The sequence below is a fragment of the Saimiri boliviensis genome, chromosome 15 (genome assembly GCF_048565385.1).
Source record: "Saimiri boliviensis isolate mSaiBol1 chromosome 15, mSaiBol1.pri, whole genome shotgun sequence".
Lineage (NCBI taxonomy): Eukaryota > Metazoa > Chordata > Mammalia > Primates > Cebidae > Saimiri > Saimiri boliviensis.
The window spans coordinates 82813046-82838529 of NC_133463.1; the positions used below are offsets into that span (position 1 = coordinate 82813046).

The window sequence follows — 25484 nt, forward strand, 5'->3', positions numbered from 1 at the left end:
GGTGCTACTGTATTCATTTCCAGAGGATTCGTTAGGTTATGGAGCCACTCCACTTCGAAGTCCCAGAGTCAGAATGCAACATCAAGTGCACCAACTCCCGAGCTCAGGCTGTAACTGCTACAAGACGCTTAGCAGCAGGAATCTTTGAGGTTGTCTGTGAAGCAACACAGGCCAGAAACAAAAGGAATACACTGGCATATCATAAACATCCACCAGATGCTCCACTTCCTGCTGCCTCACACTTTTGTGTCAAAAGGAACTTTGTTAAATAACAGATTCTCAGATCCCACTGCAAATTGTAGTGGAAGGAGGAGCCCAGGAATCTCATTCATCACAATTACCCCCATGTGACTCTAACTGAGGAGGTCATGAATGACGTGATTTAGGCCACTAAATACGTATTTAAGGAGACTCACAGGGGGTCACCCATCTGACAGCACCACCCAGCACATTCACGCACACACACTGACAGATAAACATGTAAACACTGAAACAAAGGCCTCTGAAAAGAGCACTTACCCTTGGTAGAGGTGACTAATGCTGACAAGTTCTATTTTATTTTATTCTATTTTATTTATAAGATGTCCTAGTTGTGAGTCACTAAACTGATTTCACAGCCCTCTGATTTCTTTTTTTCTTTTTTTGCGAGAGAAAGAGGATGCTGACCTGGGTGTTCTGTACTGTACGTATTTTCTAATGCAGTCCTCACAACCCAAAGAGGCAGAGAAAAGTACTTTTGTTCTCCATTTTTACAGATGAGAAAGCAGAGGCTCAGGGAGGCTAAGGATTTGCCCCAAATCACAGAGACAGATACGGGATGGGAACTCCGGTACACCAGAACTGAAAACCTCCTCTCATCCTACTAAAATCATGTTCGTTCAAGTGCCCCCTTTATAAAGTTTCACAGTGCTGTAAAAAGTGGATTTGCTCCAGAAATGTCACTGACTAACTCTCATGACTAGATACCCATATTTCCTTAATACCAAGACACCTTTGACTGTAAGTTGACATCATCTAGTTACTAAAGGGAAGCAGGAGGTAGTGGGAAGAAAATTTGTTAAATGGACACATTCTTTCCAATCATTGGGTGTATCCTTGGCTAATAAATGGTTTTAAGAGTCACAGAAACAGGCACTTAGCCAGATTATCCTACAGTCCTAATGAAACTGGAAAGGACTTGGATATGGGCCCATTTGAGGGGCAGGTGGGGAGATGGTTACTTTAAATCTCCTTCATTTTTGCTCTTCATGGGACTCTGTACTGAAAGCAGTAAATGTTAAAACAAATGCAGAAGGCCAGGCAGCCAGAATTACAACAGCGGCTCTGGAAACCAAGTCCCATGCTGGCACAAGGCCTCGCCCAGGTCCCGTGCATTTCCTCACCAGAGCAGCACCACTCTCTCAACACAGCTAGACCCTCCATGACCACAGTCCTAAGATGAAGCACGTGGACATCCACAAGGTACTTTTATATCACACAGCACAGTCATGCTGTCTCTCTGTATTGCCACCATCCAGAGAAAGCAGGGAAGTATTTTTTCACTCCACTTTGAGGGAAAGGGAAATAAAGACCATGCAGTCTGCGCAGGCCAGAGACCTAAAGCCAGAGCACTGTCCTGTAACTCCAGATTCCCAGTTCTATCCATTCCATGGCAGCAATAATGGCACAAGTGTCAAAAACAGTGACGATGACGCAGATAAATACTGGTGGTTGGCAACTAAAACAGGGATCATTTTTCTTAGCTGCTTCATAATTATTGAAAACCCCTTTAAGGAAAGGTTAATACTTAACCTCCTAGAGTTAACCTCCATGCTTTACTTAGGTGATTTCACCAAGAATTAGACTGAATCCTGTGGATTTAAAACACTCTGTAGTTGGGAGATACTGTCTTGGTGAAATTACCATTAAAAAATGATATCAACTGTTGAAATGCAGTGTATCCACGCAATGAAATGTCATTCAGCTATAAAAAGGAAACCATGGATGAATTAAGTGACATCAATGAGTCACAAAAGACTATATTAAATATACATATTTTATGATTTCTTTTAGGTGATATGTCCAGGACAGGCAAATCCACAGACACAGAAAGGAGATTAGTGGCTGCCTAGGGCAGAGGGAGGGGAACAAAGTAGCTGATGGGTGCAAGGTTCCTTTATGGGATGATGAAAAAGCTCTAAAATTAGCTGTAGTGCAATTCTAAGCAAAAAGAACAAAGCAGGAGGCATCATGCTACCTGACTTCAAACTATACTACAAGGCTACAGTAATCAAAACAGCATGGTACTGGTACCAAAACAGAGATATAGACCAATGGAACAGAAGAGAGTCCTCGGAGGCAACACCACACATCTACAACCATCCGATCTTTGACAAACCTGACAAAAACAAGCAATAGGGAGAGGAGTTTCTGTTTAACAAATGGTGTTGGAAAAACTGGCTAGCCATGTGCAGAAAACAGAAACTGGACCCCTTCCTGACACCTTACACTAAAATTAACTCCAGATGAATTAAAGACTTAAACATAAGACCTAACATCATAAAAACCCCAGAAGAAAAACTAGGCAAAACCATTCAAGACATAGGTGTAGGCAAGGACTTCATGCCCAAAACACCAAAAGCATTGGCAACAAAAGCCAAAATAGACAAATGGGACCTAATCAAACTCCACAGCTTCTGCACAGCAAAAGAAACAGTCATTAGAGTAAATCGGCAACCAGCTGAATGGGAAAACATTTTTGCAGTCTACCCACCTGACAAAGGGCTGATATCCAGAATTTACAAAGAACTAAAACAGATTTACAACAAAAAAACAAGCCCATTCAAAAGTGAGCAAAGGATATGAACACTTTAACAAAAGCGTTTTTAAAAAAGACATACATGAGGCCAAAAAACATATGAAAAAATGCTCATGATCACTGGTTATTAGAGAAATGCAAATCAAAACTACATTGAGATACCACCTCACGCCAGTTAGAATGGCAATCATTAAAAAATCTGGAGATGACAGATGCTGGAGAGGATGTGGAGAAATAGGAACTCTTTTACACTGTTTGTGGGAGTGTAAATTAGTTCAACCATTGTGGAAGACAGTGTGGCGATTCCTCAAGGACCTAGAAATAGAAATTCCATTTGACCTAGCAATCCCATTATTGGGTATATATCCAAAGGATTATAAATCATTCTACTATAAGGACACATGCACATGAATGTTCTCTGCAGCACTGTTCACAATAGCAAAGACCTGGAACCAACCCAAATGTCCATAGATGATAGACTGGATAGGGAAAATGTGGCATATATACACCATGGAATATTATGCAGCCATCAAAAACGATGAGTTTGTGTCCTTTATAGGGACATGGATGAAACTGGAAACCATCATTCTCAGCAAACTGACACAAGAACAGAAAATCAAACACCAAATATTCTCACTCATAGGTGGGTGTTGAACAATGAGAACACATGGACACAGGGAGGGGAGCATCACACACTGGGGTCTTTTGCGGAGGAAACGGGAGGGACAGCGGGGGGGTGGGGAGTTGGGGAGAGATAGCATGGGGAGAAATGCCCGATATAGGTGATGGGGAGGAAGGCAGCAAATCACATTGCCATGTGTGTACCTATGCAACAATCTTGCACATTCTTCACATGTACCCCAAAACCTAAAATGCAATTTAAAAAAAAAGGTAAACAGCAGCAAGCAAAAAAAAAAAAAAATTATCTGTAGTGATAGTTGCACAACTCCGTGAATATACAAAATAAAGAAATAAAAAATCACATTGAGTTTCACACTTTAATGAGCAAATTGTATGGTATGTAAAATTGTATCTCGATAAAGCTGTTACAAAAAAAAAAAAAAAAAGAATCTACCTTAACTGTCCTTGAAAACACGGAATTCTATTTACAACACTTTGCAATAGCAACTTTATTATCAGATCAAAACAGTCTTCATTCAGGAAAAGCAGACTTCTTTTACTGTGTCAATGTTTTCTTGGTACCCTTGGCTTCATTACAAAAACAATCTACAGCCTCAAGAGACAAATGTTGTCTAAACTCAAAATCCTAGAACCTGTTTTCATAAATCATGCTATCTCACTATGTTAGCAATATGGTCTGCCTGCTTCATGGAAAATATTTAGTAATTCAATATCCTGGAGTAAATACAAAAACCTTCCCCTTGGTTTGTGCTATTGACTCTGCTGGGAATTTCCTCCTCACTCTCTTTCCTGGCTGAAACCTACTTGTAACCTCACAACTGCTTCTTCTAGGCAGCCCTCAGAACTTTTCTCCCAGGCCCTTTCCAGGCAATTTTTTGGTGGGGGAAATACATTGTTGTGTTGACATCACTGTCCCTCTCATGTTGCCGTATTGCCATTACTCTTTATTGTTTAACCTCCCCCCGACCCAAAACCAAGAGCACTCTGAAGGCAGGGACCAGGTCTTTCTGGAAATCCCAATGTCTGATCCGCAGAGGAGGCAGCCTCCAGCCAGTGCTGGCTGGCTTTGGAAGTAGCGGCATCACATTCACCTTTAAAAGCATCTCAGTTGGAAAAACTGCAAATATCAGTAAGGGAAAAGACTGAAATTAAATTTACAACTTCTAAGAAATGTGAGAGCTAATGAGAAGCAGGCTTGCATATCTTTTTTATAAGGTCAACTGAGTCACACTCCCGTATTCAGCACGCTGCTCTTCTCTTGCAGTTAGTTCACAGAAATTTTATTATTGTAGCATAAAGTACAACTGCCACTTAACAGCACAGAAAGAATCAGCACAGTCCCTGCTCTCATGGCACAACATCCACTTCGACCACATTCCGTCAGATGATGGACACATGTACAAGAGACCTACCAAGACCCAAGTGGTTGATGTTAATGACCAACTACAACAAAGTGGGGAGCCCAGGCAGTGGTCAGAGTATGGCTTGAATTCTGTCTCTGTCCCTTACCAATGGCACGACCGTGAGCAAGTTACCAAATGACTCTGTAATGCCCGGCCCCTAATCTGCCCAGTGGAGGAAATACTCCAACTACTAGAAGTAATATGAGAATTAAGACTGCACAAGGAGCTGGCCCACAGGATAAAGAGAGCAGTTGTTCCTTCCCTTCCCCCAGCATGTATTTCCCCAAATGCCATCCTAAGTATTCACATTGAAGAGATAAGGCCCTCAGAAGGAAGATTCATAACCACAGAAAGTTGAAAACAGAAACCTCTTTAAATGCTGCTTTATTAAGAAAAATGAAAGCAAATGAGACTGGGGCCAAAGATCTCAGCGCACATTCCTGACACTCCTCCACTGATCCTGAGACGCAGGGATGTGGCCAGGATGCCGAGTATCAGCAGCCAGGGGAAGAAATCGCTGGGCTGAACCATGGGTCCCTCACGACAGGCAGGCAAGATTTGGGCATGGAAGAATACATACGGTCCCAGGTGGTAAAGCTCACCTACAATTTACTTTTTCTTGTTATTCTTCCAGCCTATGTTTCAAACTCTCTAAATCCAGAGCAAGTATCAAAAGAAGAAGTAGAATCAATAATGAAAACAGTCTATGGCACACAGTGCTTGCTCTAGGCCAGGCACTGTTCTGAGACATTTACATCTATTCTCCCATTTCATTCTCACCCGAGGATGGGTAAACTGAGGCAAATAGGTCACATGACTTATCACAAGGCTAAACACGTGGCAAACAGGGGAACAAGCGTTAAGACCCAGCAGTCCACTGCCTGGTCTTACCTGCCGTAGTACAAGGCTTCTCCCAAGACCGTGTTCTCACACTGGTTTCACACCCTCCCTACTTCATATGAGTTTCTAGCAAAATCACTTTAGTGGATTCTGCCACCTCACTTTTCCCTGCCATTACAGAGTACTGGAAGCAGTATTCTAACAGCAGTTCCGTGAGGAATTACAAACCACATGTCTTCCCATGCTACCCAGAGAAAGACAGAGAGAAAGAAAAGAAAGGTGAGACAATGTGTACTGATAAGTGCCAAATGACACGCAGCAACCAGTACCCAGTCAAGTACCTGACAGGCACTGTGCCAAGTTCCTTGGAGCACTGCACTAAAGCTCCCAGTGACCACAGATCTATACGTATTCGCAACTATAATTATATGCACACACACAATGTACGTATGTGTGCGCATATATGTGTAGGTGTGTACTTGCATAAACACACATATATACACAACTGTATGTGTGTGTATGCATATCTGTATAAACACACGTATATACACATCTGTGTGTATATATGCATATGTGTGTGGATGTATATAAAACAGGCTTTTAAAAATATATACCTAATACAAAAGGCTACTTCATATAGGTCTCAGGAAAGACAAGTGAGTTTGCCAAGGGCCTGTGAGAGTGCTGGAGACAGTGTTTGAATCCAGATATCCAACCCCAAAGCCCATGCTCTGAACTACTCACTACACCCAAACTTTACCCTTAGTGACCAACTGCTGTGGTGTTACCCTTCATGATCAACTGCTATGATTTTTATGCCAGAAAACCGTGGTAGCACATCAAGTTTCTGAAGCTTCATTTTTTGCTGTCTGCAGCATAAAAAGACATGCAATTAACACAGAACCACACCTGGGGCCAGATGTGCTTCCTTTATAACTTTAAGAAGCCTCAAATCACTCTCAGATGTCAGCCTCCTGAGTTAAGATTAGAATTTGCAAAAATAAACACTCATTCATTGTGTTACAAGATCCCCCACCAAAGAGCTAAACAAATTTACCTTCGTGACTATGAACAGCATCTTGAATTAACATATCGCTGTTTAAAAAGACAAGTGCTTCAAAGACATTCTCTCCCAGAGACTAAAATAAATCACACAAAACCATGACAATAGTGGTCATCAACACCTACTACCCTCTTACTCTAAAGCAAATACTGTTCTCGTCACTGTACAAGCATTATCTAATTCAACCTCTCAACCACATTCAGTAGTTGCTATTACTGTTAGCTTTGCTATTAATTATTCTTTAAAATGTCATTTAAGAAATCCTGGCTTCACTTCTCCTCTATAGATATTCCTTCTGCAGACTTTATCTGATGCTAAAAAATTTGCACAGAAAACAATTTGTTCCATCTAATCTCTTTTTTCAACATATTAGAGACTGTTGCTGTGAAAGGAACCTGGGACACCTCCGTTACGTGCACAGCTGTGTAAGGAGAAGGACTTTCTGTGTTTGCAGGGCTGGCCTGCAGCAGACACCTACATATATGCATAAACTCAAGAAAGCAATGAGTACTCAGGGGAGACGGGGCTGCCACTTGGGCTTGCTACTTACCAGTGCTGTGTGAACTTTAAGATGTGCCTGTAGCTTATATTTATCTGGAGTCGAGTAGTCACAGCCGTCAGTGGGACACTTCAGCAAGATGTTGCTGTGTTTCTGAATTACATGGCGTTTAAGGCAGTTTTTGGTGATGGAAGAATAATGACACTGGGAGCAATAATACAGATGTTCCCGGGTGTGGGTGCGGACATGCATATCAAAATGCACTTGGTACCAAAAAAGTTTGCCTAAAAAAATATTTTCACATGAGAACAAGGAAGTTTCTTTTTGACTGATTATTGAATTTTTTTCATTATTATTATTATTTTATCTACAGTATTTATCTCCCTCTTGTGCTTGTCCGGTCACCCTTCCTACTTTTCACCACATTTCTGTCTAGAAATTACTTTTCAAAGGTGAGAAGTTGCAAATATTAAGGGTGTTACCATTTTTTCTATGATGTCAAGGTTAGGAGAGGAGGAAGCCAATTGTTTGCTGAGAACCAGTCACAGTGCCAAATACCATGATGCATATGCATAAATCTACGAGTCTCTAAGCTCTTACTGGCACTCCTGGGACAGCAGGTCTGGAGCTGGACTTCCTACATCCTGCACTGCCGGCTCCCCATGAGGTCCAGGAGCCATGCTTTCACGGTGAGTTGCAGGGTGCTATTTGGGACCTCCCTACAGAGAGTGGCAGCCACTTTTGTAACCTCTCTTGGCTGATCTAATACTTGGTCACAATTTAAAGTGTAACTTTAAACTTGTCATGTGCCAGAAGAAAGATTCTTCTTGGTTAGAGTTCTGGGAGAGGTCATGGGTAACCCTCAGCACACACACCTGACCAGGCCAACACGGTCAACTGTGTGGCCATCCCAGCCGCCTCCACAAGACTCCAAGTGCTAACTGCCACACAGGGGTCACCGTTCCTATCTACTATGAGGAAGGGGGCTCACTTAGGAGGCGTTCCAGACAGGAGCTCAAATCAAATGTGAGGTGACCACAGTGTGATGGGAGTGGACAGGGCCACGCAGTGGTGCTGCCTTTCCTTACCACAGTATTCACACTCCAGGTCTCCATAAACCTTCCGGATCCGCTCGCACAAGCTGGTGTTCATTTGCTTCTTCTGTAAACTGTTCAGGATCTTCATGAAGGCAGTGACGCCAGACCGGTGTTCAGGGGCAGCTTTGCAAGAGTCAGGGTGGTGCATGACGGTGTCCCCACCACCAGTTACCGGAGGGAGGAGGTCAGAGGCCTCAGCTGGGTTTGACCTGAGACACCTGCTGGGATCTGGGTCACCAGCTGAAAGTACAGTCAGGTTCTGCCCTTCCCCTGGGGGGCGCTGGGTGCCCTGGCTCTCCTGGTCTGACCCAGGGCTCTGGGCCTTGGACAGCAGTAGTGTGATCACTTCGCCTTGCGTCTGGACTAAGTCTGCATGTTGTGTGTCCGAGGGCTTCTCAGGAGCAGCATGATCCTCCACAGAAGAGCTATCATTTTTCAACAAAAAGTTATCTGAAACTACCTCTTGAGAATGCAGGTCTGAAGAGGAGATCACAGTGGTTTCCAGCTGGCAGGGTGGCAGGGCTGCACCTTCGGCCTGCGGGGAGGCCAGGTGCACAGCTGGGGCAGGTACTTCCCCAGGCGCCTCCGGCTCCTTCTGGCCCTCCTCCAGCTGCGCGTCCCCAGGACAGGCCTCTTCCTTGAGTACATTCATGCCCTGGAGGGCAAACTCCTCTTCCGCCAGCTGCAGCTGGTCCCCCAGGGCTTCTTGCTGGATGTCGCCACCAGGCTCCAGAAGGCAGAAGCTCTGGTTGATGGAACTGGTGAAGACCAAGGCCTCCTGGGAAGCCTCATGCACCTCTTTGATGTGGGAGCGCAGCCTGATGGAGCTGACAAACTTCTTGCGGCAGATGGCACAGACGTACACGAAGGGGTGCTTCCTGATATGCAGCTCTAGTGCCTGGTACTTGGTGGCCCCATGGCCACAGAGCTCACAGGCAAAAGGCCACTTGTCTCCATGGACCAGCATGTGGCGGTCGCGGTCCAGCTCGTTCTTGAACTTGCGCTCGCAGATGTGGCAGTCATAGAGCAGCTGCCGCTTGCCCTCCCTCGTCATCAGGCAGAGCTCATCCAAGGCCTCCTTGACCTTCTTGTCCTGAGGGTCGTGCGCGTCTCGGATGTGCTTGATGAGGTTCTTGACGTCGGAGTACTTCTTCTTGCAGAAGCGGCAGTGCTGCTTGATCTTCTTGTGCACCCGCTCAATGTGCACCTTGAGGTGGCCCTTGCTCAGGCAGGTGAACGAGCAATAGTCGCAGGCGAACTTCTCGCCGGTGTGCTTTCGCAGGTGCACGTTGAGGTTGGCCTTGATGGCACTGGCATAGCTGCACTGGGTGCACTTGTATGGCTTTTCATTGGTGTGGATCCTCAGGTGGGCCTGCAGCGAGTGCTTGAACTTGAAGACTTTGTTGCAGTACTCACAAGTGAAGATTTTGAGCTGAGTGGGACCTAGCCTAGAAACAGATGACAGCATGGTTACATGTGGAGACCTTGAATGTTCCTCATGAATGCTACGTCCTCTTTATGAACCAAACACTAAAGGCTGAAAAGTGAACAAAACTGGACAGCTACTGGATGGGTGCATTCATTCACTCAACAAACACAATCAAAGGGCTCGTGTGGGGCGATGGTCCTTTAGGAGTTCACAGACTTGGGGGAGGGAGGACAGGCTGGCAAATGTGTGTGTGACAATGTGGTGTGTATGGACAGCAATACGCACAGGGCAAAAAAGATAAGAGACCTCTGACCTATATTAGGGTAGCTGAGAAAATCTGAGGAAGAGATGTCTGTCTAAGCTAAGGCCTCAAGAAAGGGAAAGAAGGAAGCAAGTGAAGGAAGACAGAAGAAGAAAGATGGGTGTACTGCCCACAGAAGAGGAGACATGGGTGCACTGCCCACAGAAGAGGAGAGACGGGTGCACTGCCCACAGAAGAGGAGAGACGGGTGCACTGCCCACAGAAGAGGAGAGACGGGTGTACAGCCCACAGAAGAGGAGAGACGGGTGCACTGCCCACAGAAGAGGAGAGACGGGTGTACAGCCTACAGAAGAGGAGAGACGGGTGCACTGCCCACAGAAGAGGAGAGACGGGTGTACAGCCCACAGAAGAGGAGAGACGGGTGCACTGCCCACAGAAGAGGAGAGACGGGTGCACTGCCCACAGAAGAGGAGAGACGGGTGCGCTGCCCACAGAAGAGGAGAGACGGGTGCGCTGCCCACAGAAGAGGAGAGACGGGTGCGCTGCCCACAGAAGAGGAGAGATGGGTACGCTACCCACAGAAGAGGAGAGATGGGTGCACTGCCCACAGAAGAGGAGAGATGGGTGCACTGCCCACAGAAGAGGAGAGATGGGTGCACTGCCCACAGAAGAGGAGAGATGGGTGCACTGCCCACAGAAGCGGAGAGATGGGTGCACTGCCCACAGAAGAGGAGAGATGGGTGCACTGCCCACAGAAGAGGAGAGATGGGTGCACTGCCCACAGAAGAGGAGAGATGGGTGCACTGCCCACAGACGAGGAGAGATGGGTGCACTGCCCACAACATGCACTATAATAACCAGCTATATCCCAAGCTGACCTGGGTGGATTCCTCGATATTTTAACAGGACCAGTCTTAATGGAATGAATTCAGTCTACCATCTAAGACTGGATGCAACCAACTTGTCAAGAGCTTGGGTAAGCCAGAATTGCCTAATCAGTCAACCAACTGTTGGGAGTGACTCTTTCTCCCTTTCTGCAAGTTTCCTTGTGAGGACCACTCATCAGCGAAAGATCCCTGGCCTTTCTCCACATCCTTACTCCTTCCCAAGAAAAGAGGACCAATGTGACTTCAGAGCAGGACCTAAGCCATGAGCTGGGCTCTGCCTGTTTTTGGTGAGGATGTGCCTGCCTGGAGTGAGCACAGGATACAGTGGACACTTAGCCAACTGGCCCTCTGTGAGCCTGGCCGGAGTGGTCCAGGACAGCAGGTGGAAGAGAAGGACTGTCTGATTCTGCAGGCAGTAACAGGAGGCTCCTGCCGACTTGTACCGCACTGTTCTCTCCCACAGCTCTGCCAGTAACAGAGCTGATACGCGGTGCACTGCCCACAGAAGAGGAGAGGTGAGTGCACTGCCCACAGAAGAGGAAAGATGGGTGCACTGGAGGTGCACCTCCATCTTCCTCCTCCTCCATCATGGTTGGTTTACAACTCAGATGGGGGAAACAGGGCTGCTGTTTGTTAACTGTGTATTTCATTTATTCAAAAATGGCCACCATTTGTTAACACCTGCCAATGTGTTTCAGGCACTGCATTAGATTTTGTGTATGTGGTGAAGAATAAAAACATGGTCTACTGTGGGTAACCCCCCTTCTGGATACCAAAGAAGGAGAGCTAAGCAGACCCCCGGCACAGTTAGTGCCTGAAGAATATCTTACTGCTCATTTATTTCCTTTTTAATATAATGTCTTCATAGATAATCAAATCTTAGTTTGTAGTCAGAGGAATATCTAGAGCAGACACACTGCAGAGCATGAACTAGAGAAAAACAGCCACACCAGGACATGAATCAATGGCCCAGGAAGTAGTGCCCCTGCCTGAAAGGGCATGCACTACACGGCAGATGGCAGTCGGCCCAGACGGCAGTGTTCAGTATCATAAAGATACCCGCTGTATGGCAGGATTGGAGCAAGAGTCACTCTTCCTGAAAGGGAGTTGTAGTATCTTACATCCAGTTCTTGCGGAAAGCTGGCCTTAGGCTGGCAATCCCACGTATGTCCAAGGGCTTAAAACCCGTCCGGTATAATCGCACTTAGGGGTCTGTGTACCGTCAGCTCTGTTGCTACTGTGCTGACTCAGCATCCTCCTATAGAAATTCTTACAAGTTGCCTGCCCCTAGATAAGAGATATTGCGCACTGCCCACCTCCTTGCCTCAGTGACCTCATGGGGGTGGGCCCCTTGTTCTGTCCACCTTCTAGTGTCAGTGACCTAATGGGGTTGAACCCCCTGCTTATCACTCATGTGACTGTCTTGACCCTGTCACTGTCCTTAAGATGACCTCACTCTCTACCCTTCCCCCCAACCTATACCTAATAAATAGACAAGCCTGGACGCTCGGGACCTCACCTGTCTCTGCCTGCAAGTGACGTTGGCCCCCCAGCCCAGCTGTTCTTATCCAGTCCTTTGGTGTCGTCTCCTTATTTCTCAGATCCAGCGCCTCAGCACAATAGGCGACACCCCACAGTCCTAGTAGGGCTGGACCCTACAGTCCGCCTGCCTCATGAATTCTGTCTCTTTCAATACAGTAATGTGCGTGCTGAATGAGACAGTAAAAATAACAGCTAACAATTATTAAGTATATGTGGTATGACAAACTCTATGCTAAGTATTTAAGCCCAAATGTATTATTATACCCATTATACAGATTAGAAAACTGAGTATTTGCCCCATGTTGTACAATTGGTTAAGTGGTAAAGCCAGGACTTGAATCCAGGAAGATTCTCTGACTCCAGAGCCTACACATTCATGCTTATTCTCTCTACTCCCTGAAATCACTGTCACACAGCGACCCTGCCCCAGAGTCACTGTACTGCAAAGAAGGATCCCCTGTGAGGTTTCCATTGCTGTTGGAATGGGCAAGACTTGTTTCTTAAACCAGCAGATGACAGTCACCAAAGGACCACAATAGGCACCAGGCACAGGCACTGACAGATGAATCTAAGGAGGCAAGTGAGGTTTCTTCTCCAGCCCTAACTGCTCTCTGGACAATGCGTCCAGGTTATCCAAAAACGAGCTCAGACATACTAATAATCACGTAGTGCTATTAACTAGATATCATTAAACGGTACCCACTCTAACTGTGAAGTCTGTAGTTATAAAACTATCCAAACAACTGTGTCTGATCAACACAGGTTGCCTTGTCTTTAAATTTAAAATATTTAAATGGATTGCAGTCCATAAATACCAGAGGGTATCATTCACATGAAGTGATTAAAATATTTAAATTTGGAAGTTACTAGTATGCCTGCATGCTAAGCCCAAGGCTAATTTAAGGAAAGTAATTTGGATCTTTCTCAAATGACAAAGATATCCAGAAGGGGATACATACTATTGGCACAAAAAATGCCAGAGAAAGAAACCCTGGATTCATAACATTAATTAAATAAATCAATCAAGACTTTGTATATCTCCTCTACTGCAAGATCTAAATGGTCTTAGAGAATCTTTTGCTCTGATTTTTTGTATGAAGAGGCAGCTACTTGGGAAAGCCCTCAGCGCCCTGGTTCACCTCGAGGGCAGTGAGTCTGACAAGGATGCTACACAGCCTCCATCTGACTCACAAGCCCAAGCCATTGACTGCCGACAGTGAACCGATGCCAGAGCTTCGATGTCCATGCGAGTTCCATGAAGGCACTTTTCTCCAAATGCTGCCTCCTCGGTGAGAGAGGTACTCTCACCACTGCGTTTTACAAAGAAATCCAGCAGAACTTTAAAAGGTCAGACTTCTTAACCTGGTTATTCCACTTCTGGGAATTTATCCGAAAAAAAGGATACAAAATTTAGATGAAGGTGCTCATGGCTCATTTTCCACAATGGTTAGGAATAGGAAGTTGCTCGAAGGTACCAACATAGGGAACTAGTTTTTCTGCATGTTTATCTTTCTTCACTTATTCATTCCCTTAAAACAGTGGTCCAGGTACTGAGGATACAAAAGGGAATGAGAACAAACAGTCCTGCTCTCTGGCGCTCACCTTCCAGGAAGAGCCACAGGCCAGCCTACATACTAAATATCAAGGTAACGGGCAAGGACGACTGGGCTCCCCGTGAGAAGGACAAGGGCCAGACACTCCGAGATCCCAGTCACGGTAGACTGACTTGGTCTAGGGACAGGGAAGGCCTCCCTGAGGACAGGACATTTGAGCAGGAAGCTAAAGGACAGACAGGCATTAACTCAGCAAGGGGAGGAAAGGCATCCAGGAAGGGGAAGGGACACCTGCAAGAAGAGATGGAGGAAGTGAAAAGAGGCACAGATGGCTGGAGCAGATGGCAGGAGCAAGAGAACTGGGGGACCAGAGCAGGTGGACAAGGCTCAGAGGTGGCAGCGCTAGTCTTAGAAGCCTCCTGTACCCCTAGGAGCAAGGCACAGCCTTAAAGGGTAACAATCAGATGAGCATTTTAAAAAGATCTCGTTGGCTCCAGTGTTGAGTTGATTATACTATATCCTCATGAAGTTATGCCATGTTGCTATAAAGCAAAATCTTTGTGGTCAATTTGAGTAACAAAGGCATATAAGTATAATGTGATTAAGTTTTTTAAAGTGATGGCTGGGCCCAGTGGCTCACACCTGTAATCCCAGCATTTTGGGAGTCCAAGGTGGGTGGATCACTTGAGGTCAGGAGTTCGAGACCCCAGTCTGGCCAACACAGTGAAACCCTATCTCTACTGAAAATTCAAAAAAAAAAAAAAAAATAGCTTGGTGTGGTGGTACGCACCTGTAGTCCCTGCTACTCAGGAGGCTGAAGCAAGAGAATAGCTTGAACCTGGGAGGCAGAGACTGCAGTGAGCCAAGATTGTGCCATTGCACTCCAGTCTGGGTGACAGAGTGAGACTCTGTCTCAAAAAAAGAAGAAAAAAAGAAAAAAAAAAGTTTTAAAAAGTGAGATACAAAATCACATATAAAATATAAACTCAATTTTATAAACTATACATGCTGAAAAAAGACTGGAAGGAGATATATTTAAAAATAGTTATCTTTGGGTAATAAGATCATAAATGACCTTTTCCCTCAGTTTTCTGAACTTCCAAAATTTTTTATATAAGAAGTCTGTATCACTTGTTATGAGAGAAAAATAATATAACCTAAAAGTTTCTATTTCTATCCAAATTTTACAAAGTAAAATCCTCACCCAAAAACATCTCTTTCACAGTCACTGGATTATTTGCGTAATAAAATATTAAAAGAATACATGACAATAAAAATATAGCTCAGATCTCTTGATTAAATATTCAGTGTATTTACCTGTAACTAGATTACCATTTAGCTAAACCCCTCCCCAACAGACCTTGAAATATTGTGAAGATTATTAATTAAGGTCTACAAATCAACCTGACTTGAAACACAGAATGACTTTAGAGACTTAATTCTATTATGAATTCACCAAAGGAATAAGTATTTTTACAACTTCATCAATAAATTCAGTTGTTCACATTTACAAGAACAGAGGACTGAGGCTACAAATTAATGAAGCATACCACATGATATAAAAATATAATTTAATGAGAGCACTACATTCCCAAGTACTTTGCATATTTTCTCTCTTATTCTCATCACTGAACTAAGATTCTATTAGACAGTCTTAAAATTGTGCAACAAATGACAGAAGCAAAGTTAACCTGTGTCAAGTTACAATGGAGTGCAAGCTTCATCAGGGCAGAGGCTGCATCTGGCTGATTCTTTGTCGTATCACCAGTGCCCAGCACACAAGAAGTGCTCAGTTTGTTGAGCTAAACTCATGTAGCGTAGTCTAGAGCCTATTAGGTCTGTTTCATTCTAAAGCTTATGCTCTACTCAAGAACACCCCATTTCTCATCTTCCAGAAACAGAGGACAACCATTGGCAACTGGCATTTTCTTTGTATTTCCTTCCAGCTGGGAGAAATGTTTTCAGACCTCTGGGGATCAGAGTTTGTTAACTGACTTCATCAAGTACAGGCTAAAGGCAGAAAACTTGGGGAGTGTAGAGAAACACACTGGTTTGCTACAGGTGGTCAACTGATCCAATGTATCTGGAGAGAGTTTTGTTTTTTGTTTTTTTTTTTGAGATGGAGTTTTGCTCTTGTTACCCAGGCTGGAGTGCAATGGCGCGATCTCGGCTCACCGCAACCTCCGCCTCCTGGGTTCAGGCAATTCTTCTGCCTCAGCCTCCTGAGTAGCTGGGATTACAGGCACGCGCCACTATGCCCAGCTAATTTTTTGTATTTTTAGTAGAGACGGGGTTTCACCATGTTGACCAGGTTGGTCTTGATCTTGGAGAGAGTTTTTAATGTCAGTCAAGCACTAGGCACTCATATCCTTTGATGTAGCAATTTCAACTCTAGCAACTGACTCCACAGGAAGCCTTGAAGTATGAAAAGATGTATGCACCAAAATGTTAATCACTGCACTGTCCTCAATGGTAAAAACTGGCTATATAAACTAAAATAAGTCCACATAATAGCAAACCCAGCTTTTTAAAACTATGTACTAAAAATGAAAGACTTTCAAGGTGTAGTAAGCTTTTTTTAAAAAAAGTTGAAAAGAATACTTTTGGTATTTAGTATTTGAAAAAAAAAAAACAACAAAATTAAAGCAATATATGTTAATACATTTCAAAAAACTTTCAGAGGCACATGAACTAAACTATCAAAAGGTGTTACCCCTAGAAAGAGTAACTCCAGGTTACTTTAACTCTACATCATATGGGATTTGTGAGCCTTCTACAACACACTTATGTTACTTTTCAAAGTGACAAGGAAATAAAGATTTTTTAAGTTGTAATAAGTGCAGCTATAAAAATCTAAAACCTTACTAAGGCCATATTTCTATTTCTTTTTATTAAAGTTAAACATCGGTTTGCTTTAAGTAAAATGCTCTGGCTTCATTAAGCCGACTGGTGCTGAGTTCTAAAAGCATGCTACTCCTACCACACTGGAAGCTCGGCCAGCACACTAAGGGCTGCAGTGGAGGGGTTAATTCTACCACTGAGTCAAGGGCCTGTATCTGTTATAAGTAAGTGTATAAGCAGAATCCAAATGAACAAGCATCTTGATCCTTCCTGCACTCTGTGGAGCTCACTCGCATTCAACCTCTGGCTGAAGTTACACAGAAAAAAACACTTTACCTGCTTGATTTCATTGGTTGCTCGTAAGGTGTCTGCTGAATGGCGTATTCCTGGTACCCTCGCCGAGGCACCAGGTCTGCTGAAGTGGTCTCAGAACTTGTAGCTCCTGTTTCAGGAGGCCCAGCCTCCACTGGCACAATCTTGGTAGCACCTGAGATTGATGCAAAAGGCACTGCTGATTGAGAGGCAGCGAAAGTGGCCACTGATGCCATCGCAGCTCAGGGAATGGTTTGGAAGCGTATTTCAATACTGAATGACACCCACGCAAGATAGTTTTCACTGAGCTTCTACGTTTAAATTCTTTGGGTGTGTGTTATGTGTGTGTGAGAGTGTATGCATTTGAGAAAGTAAGGACAGGTTTTTGAATAATCTGTCTAAACATCCTCCTGAGATATATTTTCACTTGATCCACCTAGGTTAAAAACTATACATATATATACACACATATGCTCAATATACATATATATGTTACTTGCAAGATTTTATACAAGATCACCTGTGTCAAACTTTAAGTAAATTTAAAGCTGCATCAAGATAGTATGGAACAGTAGAACAGACTGTAAACAGAAATTTAAGCTAACTTGGTCCCAAATATGACATTGCCTCAATATCTCTGTTTCCACCATATGAAATTAAGGGTTTGAGGTGGAAAATCTCAAGGGTCATCTTTACTTCTGCGATTCTATACAATTAAATGATCAAAGGCCTTTTACAGCAGTGGACACTTCATATGAAGGTATACGTACGTGTGTGTGTGTGTGCACGCGCGCGCACATGTGTATGCCTGTGTGTATCAACTGCATGAAAGAAAAAGATCCAATTTACCCCATTTCTGAAACTGCAAAGGAATTAATTATACTTTTCACCCTTGCTTAAAGAAATATCACAATACTACCACTAATTTTTAGAAAACTGTGGAAAGTTTCTCTAGCAACAATTGAAAATAGGAAATTCTCTCTGGGCTTTTTATTTTCCAGAATACTACTGTTCTGAAGTGAGTAGGGCAGACAAAGTAATTTTCCAGAAAGTTCTTCTAGTCACACAATTTTATATGGTCTGTTCTCTGATCACCTTCGTCTGCAGTAAAGTACAGGAGAATTTAGTCAGAGTTTTCATTTTAAATGAGTTATTCTTAGCACTGAAAAGGCTGCAGCTGTCCTTAACATCCTAAACTTAATTTTCAAATTTTATTTGACAACAATCATCTCAAATGCATAGGAGAAAAATTATACTTTGAACTCCACCATTATAAACTGCTTTTTTTATTAAGGGTCCTATGCTAAAGGAGACCTTTTTAAAAAATATGGTGTCAGGCCAGGTGCGGTGGCTCACACCTATAACCCCAGCACTTTGGGAGGCCAAGGCAGGTGAATCACCTGAGGTCAGGAGTTTGAGACCAGCCTGGTGAACATGGAGAAACTCCATCTCTACTGAAAACATAAAACTTAGCCAGGCATGGTGGCAGGCACCTATAACCCCAGCTACTCGGGAGGCTGAGGCAGGAGAATCACTTGAACCTGGGAAGTGGAGGCTGCAGTGAGTCGAGATCACACCACTGCACTCTAGCCTGGAAGGCAAGAGCAAAACTCCATCTCAAAAAAATAAAATAAAATAATACACACACACACACACACACACACACACACACACGTGTAGTATCACATACACACGTGTAGTGTCACATATCCATCAGCTATTTCATGTAAAAGAACAGGGGGAGATGGAAGTTTCTAGTATTATAAACTATTTGGTGACTCCTTCTATAAATACAAAAAGATCAACAGCATCCCAGGATGCCCCCTTAGGACATTTCCCACTGTCTTAATCTTAAAAGAAAAGAAAGATAAGAACAGAACTCTAATTCTTTGGAAGATGGAAATAGTGGCTGTCTATGTCAGCTTATGTCTTTTCTATGTGTACACAGGTTAAAAAAGATACGAAACAGAAGGTGGGCAGAGTTAGCAGGGGTTTTGGGGCAGCAGCCTGCATGCGCGTGGCTGAAGGGGCCACCCCCACGTTCAGGATAGCATTGCTGCGAGCTGGAGGGGAAGGCACACACCCAGCAGAGGAGCTAGGTGAGGGAACAAAGAAAACAAACTGTTCCCGGAACCACTACTCCAGCAGGAGTGGCACAGAGGGACTGTGGTACCGCAGCAGCAGCAGCAGGGGCAGCAGCCCTCACAGCTACCCTATTCTCCTCTATCCATTCACAACACCTGGGCACTAAGTAGGTCTCATCCTCTGGAGTTAGTGTGTGATGAAATGGAGAGCCCCACCAATGCACCAGCTCTGTGCTCTGATTCAGACTGTGACATCAGGCTGCCCTCAGCATGGACTGGCTTGTCCTTTCCCGCTTGGTGCAGTCACCTGGAATAGCTTCGTGTGCAGTTAAAACCACACTTATGATGGGTTTCTTCGCCCCAGAAAGCAGCCCGGCCTCCTTTCCTGAGATCTTCTGGACTTTCTCTGTTTTCTGTGACCGTGGTCTTTTCGGGGCCTTTTCTCGATCATCTTCCTTACACTTCTTTTCTAGTTCAAGGTCAGACTCGTTACCTAAGGAGCAAATACCAAGATGCATAAAGTATCCTTTTATATCAGTGGCAGAGGTGGAGGGTAAACATGACTCTCCACGGGGCAGTGAAGGAAAGAGCTCTGTGGTCTGCAATGCCATGCAGATCACTGAGTCATGCAGGTACCACAGTGGCACTGCACTCCTTCACTCAGTCCAGTACAGGTTCACTGCTACCCACCACAGGCCATCACCTAGGCCCCGGGCACACACTGTCGGGTAAAAGAGAAATAGATTTTTGTCTTGTCTTCATGAGGCCAAGCAGACTCCAGAATCATTAATAAACAACACTGCAGAGAACACAAGGTCTCCAAGATGTATATTCCAAGAAATAAATCATTCACTTATTCTACTTACACTTAGCAGCCACTGTCTGTGTACCAGGCCTGCTGGACAAAAAGGGTGATAAGGTGCAGACCCTGCCCTCGAGGGCCCTGCAGGGCAAGGGGAGAGACAGACAGGCAAACAGTACATGCAATCCAGGGCAGTCTGCAACACACCAAACGAAATGAGAAATGACCTGAGACAGTTACAGGAAAGGATGGTAGATTCTCCACTTCACGGGGAGGTAAACCCTCGGTGCACTTAAAAAGCAAGCATGTGCGAAGCAATGGTCGGGAAATACAGGCAAGGGCATGGGGGCAAAGGAGTGGATGTGGTGGAAATGGTGTTCCAATCTAGGGACAGACAGCAGAGCCAAGGTGTAAGCCAGCGCCCAAGCACCCTGTGTGGTGACCACTTCATGAGGAAGCAAAGAGACAGAAACTAAACCAGGGGAGGGCGTCAGAGTTAGGTCCCAGAGGGCCCCGAATGGCCACGAGAAGTCTGGAAACTTCCTTTGGGGAACCAGGGGTGAAACATCAATGTGCACGAAGACCAGTCAGTCCTGAGGAGTGGGAGAAGCTGGAAGGAAAGGAGGCTCAAGTTCCCACAGACAACCAGCCTGCTGGGTGGGAAGACAGAGTCACGTCTACTGACGGCTCACAGTAAGACTAGAAATCTAGATTCCCTACACGAAATCTTCTGATTTTTCAAGGCTGCCTCTAGTCTACAGTTTCTCAAAACAATGGAAGAGCAAAGGGAAAGGATACCTGGGGCCTGTCTGCTGTCTCTGGAAGGCCATCATGGAGAGCCACAGGTGTCTACGCCCGGAACAGCTGGATTATATTTGTGCCGCTGCTGCAGAGAGCAAACTGAACGGGTTCAAAAATGTTGAAATACACTGAAGAGGGAACGTGTCAGCCACAGAAAGAACAGCAGCTAGTCCCACGTGGCTACCCTTGGCATTAGCCTGAGGGGTAAGAAAAGCTTCGACAACCAAGTAAAGAACAAAGGAGCCACCTCTTGGATGCACACTGTTTGACACTCCTGAGTGAAGAGGAAATAGAGGGAAGGCAGGAAAAGGAGTTTTCTCTTTCTTAGAAACAGAGCCACAAAACCTGAAATAACCTGCCCAAAAATCACTTCCTCAGAACATATGACAAATGCACAGGGAACAATTCCACATAAGCCTCTCTCAGCCATGAGTGTGGAAACGGATGAAGGAAGGGAGGCGGGATGTGGAGGTGCAGGGCGGGGGTCTGGAAAGTGCTGCCAGGCGGGGTTATGGGGAGGTGAGACAGGAACCGTTCAGTAATATGGCAGAAACAGGAGTAACCGAAGGGAGACAGCTAGAGGCCATTCGGTCAGCCTGTTTTCCATGATTCAACTCTGCCTGAAGCCAGTTCCCCAAGTAAAGGTACCAAGGAATGCCTGAAGGGAAAAGATAAAATGGAGAAGTATTCTTTCTTAGGGAGGCAGGCTGGTTAAAGGAAAGCTCTCTCAAGAAGAGGCAAGAAAAAAACTTGGCTAATGGCAGATTGGTCAAAACAAACATTCTAATTTTCTAGGTTCTATGAAGCTTTTTGGATGTTTATCCCATGACCTAGGTGCTTGAACCATTTTTTAAGACCTAGAGAAACAGTTTTACGGAAGTTCTTTAATTCACTGGAAAAGATCCTTAATCACATAACTAGCATCGGCATTAAATATAACATTGAACTAAAAGGCATGAATAGATGAGATCATGAATCAGACAGAACTGCACATCATTCTCTAAGGCTAAAGGGAAAAAGTCAAGACCATCAGACGCGTCCTCCCTTGAAGAACAGGATGACTCCCGTAAAGCTGCAGAATGGGGAAACAGGTGATGGCTAAGTCACTGGCAGTGCCTACATTTTGTAGGCTTGATTTGCATCGTGCCTAACAGCAGTTTTTGTTTTATTTTACTTTTTAGTACCTATAATAAAAACATTTCAAAAGGTCTACAAATTGCCTGAGTCACAGAAGTTCTTTTTGTGGCCTACATACTGGGTGATACACACGCATAAATAACTCTAGCAGAATATACTGAATGCTATAAAAAGGTAGAAACAACAGATTACAGAATTTTTTTGCTTTAAAATGATGTTTTACTTTATACCGCAATTCACCATGGGATTCAATGCAATACGTGGGTGATATGCCAGGAATAGATGTGTTCACGTTAAAAAAAAAGACCTGAGAATTAGAACTTGCCAGAAGCTCAACCCAGGTTAACAGCATGAATCAACAGAAACCAAATCACATTCACCTGCACTAATAAGAAGCCGCTAAAGAGACCACCAGGCTCTGCACCAGATTGACTGCGTCTGGACTCTGCTTTCGGCATCTCATGTTAAGAACACATGGCAGAACTGGGTGCCCGGATGTGGGTTAAGGTCTGGCGCCATGCCATTTTAAAAACCAGTAGAGACCTGAGTTGGCCTTGGTGGAGAAGAAAAGACTGGACAAAAACCTCACCTCTCCCCTCACCATTCCCACAGCTCCGATTTGAGTTTCCTTCCCTGTGGCTACTTCGGGAGGTACACTGCCAGTATCCACCCTGCCCATTCCCAACACCTGTCCCTCCTCAAGGGTAATGCCACCTCCCACTCCAGGAACTCGGAATTCAGCTCCATCCTAACATCTAGGATTACAGGACCCAAGCCTGGCCAATGGGGTCTGAAAAGAAGGGCCCAGGGTCTTCCAGGAGTGATTTTCCTTCCTCATGAAGAAAGTACCACCTCTCTTCCTCAGCTGAGTGTTGCTATGTCCACTGCCAGAACCGAGGCAACCATGCAGTAGCGAGGAGATGCCAAGTGAAAGACTATGATAATGCCTCGGGCATCACAAAGAGAGAGGTGGATCCTGGGGCTTTCCTGGCACAGATGTGCCCTGAATCTGCACTGAAACCACTGTGCCTGGGCATGTTTTTACATGAAAGAACATTCTCAATATTAAACTCGTTTTCAACCAGTGCCTCTGCTAACAGTATCCTGACTAACACTCTCCAAATCATCCTCTACCTAGACCCTAGAGTGAATTGTTTTAAAATTCAAATCTCATCCTGTCACTTGCCTGCTTAAAACCGTCCATGGGCTTCCTTCCCATCTCCATTAGGAAAAGGTGCTAGGTAAGGTCCTCCAAGAATTGCCATAAATCCTCTCCCACTACCCCTGTACCGTCAAGGCCATGACTTGCAGGCACACGCCCTCACCTGCTTACCTCCCGCCCCTCTGGGCTCCATCAATGCTGAACCACAAGTTGACCAACACCTGGTGCTGTTTACAGCCCCTAGACCTTTGCACACAGCCATGCACTGCACAACATCCTGATCCATACACCCCTGCTTGTCTAAATGACAAACCAAAAGGTGGCTCAGATCTCCCCTCCTCTGTGATACTCTGTGCCCTTCATCTTCTTACTTCCTCCATCCTCCTTAGACAAACACAGTACCGAACCAATGGTCGGACTTCCCACACTGCTTGCAATTATCTGTTGATATGCCTTATCCATACTGAGACCTCTTGGAAGTTGGGCCCATGTCTTCTTGTGATTTTATGAAGCCTAATGTAGGCCTCCAGAATATAAAAGGCTGGAGCCAGACAATGAAGAAGACTTGCTCTGTCGTGTTCAAAAAGATGAAGCTAGGACCAATGGGTAGATGTCCCCTGCAACAGATTTCAGACCAGAGAAAGGTACTGTCCAAGGAAAGGGTGTTTTTCAGACATGTTTCTGAAGCGGGTTTTCCAGGACGTCACAGATACCACTGAAAATGCTGTGGAAAAGACTCTGAACCACATGGGAAGTCAGACCAAACAATGTATAAATCTGTAAATTCTAAGGCCCTCACATCTGAAGAGGTGGAACTATTACACAAGGAAGAAGAGAAGAGTAAGGAGGTTGCAGGGAGAAAAGAAGACAAAGGGGTGAAAAATATGAGAAAGAGAAAAAAAAAAAGCCTGGAAGAGACAAAACAGTAGGAGATAGAACACCACGCACCTACAACCCATTGGACCACACCCGCCTCAGGTCCACATGGAGTGCAGGCTCTGGTCCCCGCCTCAGCAAGGAACAGAGGGACTCTCCCCATATCCCACGGCCCATATGGCTAAGGTGGAAGCAGTGCTCTGGACACTGTCCAGGCAGACAATTCTAGGAGTCACCATGGCAGCATCTTTTTGAGACAGAATCTCACTTAGTTGTTCAGGCTGCCAGGCTAGAGTGCAACAGCACGATCCTGGCTTACTGCAACTTCTACCTCCCAGGTTCAAGTGATTCTCGTGCCTCAGCCTCCCAAGTAACTGGAATTACAGGTGCACACCATCCCACTCAGCTAATTTTTTTACTTTTTTAGTAGAGATGGGGTTTCACCATGTTAGCCAGACTGGTCTCAGACTCCTGACCTCAAATGATCCACCCACCTCGGCCTCCCAAAGTGCTAAGATTACAGGTGTGAGCTACTGTGCCTGGTCCATGGTAGCTTCTTGAGAATCAAATTCCTACTGCATATAGCAAAGACCCCACTAACAAGCCCTTGGCATTGCTCCTTCCCTGTCACACTCTTCTCCCTCCCTAGCTCTGCTTCCTGGGACTACCACTCAAGTAAACTACTTGCAGCCAAAGCTGCTTCCAGGAGCAACCTCAATTCTCTGGGACCTCATGCAACACGGATCCACAGTCCATGCATATTGCATTCTATTCTTGAGAGCTTCAGAAGCTTCCACAGCAAGTTTTCCAACTGATTCAGGAACTATGGTGCCAGGCACTGAACTGAATAGCCTTGGAAATGGTCCTTGGAGATGAACTTAACTGATCCCTCAAGGCCTGGAGCACTGTGGGAAGAATAGGAGTACCACAGAAAAAGAACATACATGCTCACTCAGAGGCAAATGCCAGGTGCATTTAGGGAGCAGCAAATAACTCCTGGTGAAACACCCAGTATGTGGAGGGTGGGAGGTGAGGCAGGAGAACTGGCATGGAGACCCAGATGCCACCCAGAGACTCTGGCCTATGAAAGCAGGTGCTTTATGCAGAGAAACATCAGGTCCTCCATTGCACTCCTGCATGTGCCATGCTCCTTACAGCCCTGAACCCAGCTCTCACACAGCCACTCGACTGCATGCTTCTCATCCCCAGCATTAGGTCTGGTGTGTAGCAGGTGCTCAATACTCCTTTGTGTAAAGCAAGGAGGGTACAGGGTAAAAGAGAAAGACATTTTAACAACAGCCTCATTAGTAATTTTCTGCCCACTTCCTTTTAGATACCGAAATCCTCATTCCCACTTGACCTGGTTGTTCACCAATTTCCCCACATCCTCACTTGACCCACCTTTGTACTTTTCAAAGTTGCCTTTTCACCACTGAAATGCCTCGGGGACCCAAG

The 25484-nt window shown here is 45.0% G+C and overlaps 1 protein-coding gene across 4 annotated transcripts in view; it reads right to left on the bottom strand.

The window, feature by feature from the left end:
- The window catches only part of ZFAT (zinc finger and AT-hook domain containing), a 225937-nt gene that overhangs the window by 114471 nt on the left and 85982 nt on the right, over window positions 1-25484 (bottom strand). For all 4 annotated transcript variants that reach the window (XM_010344221.2, XM_003933686.4, XM_074387174.1 and 1 more), the window contains 4 exons: window positions 19559-19744; window positions 17192-17342; window positions 8333-9789; window positions 7296-7528 (listed from right to left, as the gene is read on the bottom strand). In XM_010344221.2, coding sequence (XP_010342523.1) covers window positions 7296-7528; window positions 8333-9789; window positions 17192-17342; window positions 19559-19744 — 2027 coding nt within the window. The remainder of the gene's footprint in view (window positions 1-7295; window positions 7529-8332; window positions 9790-17191; window positions 17343-19558; window positions 19745-25484) is intronic.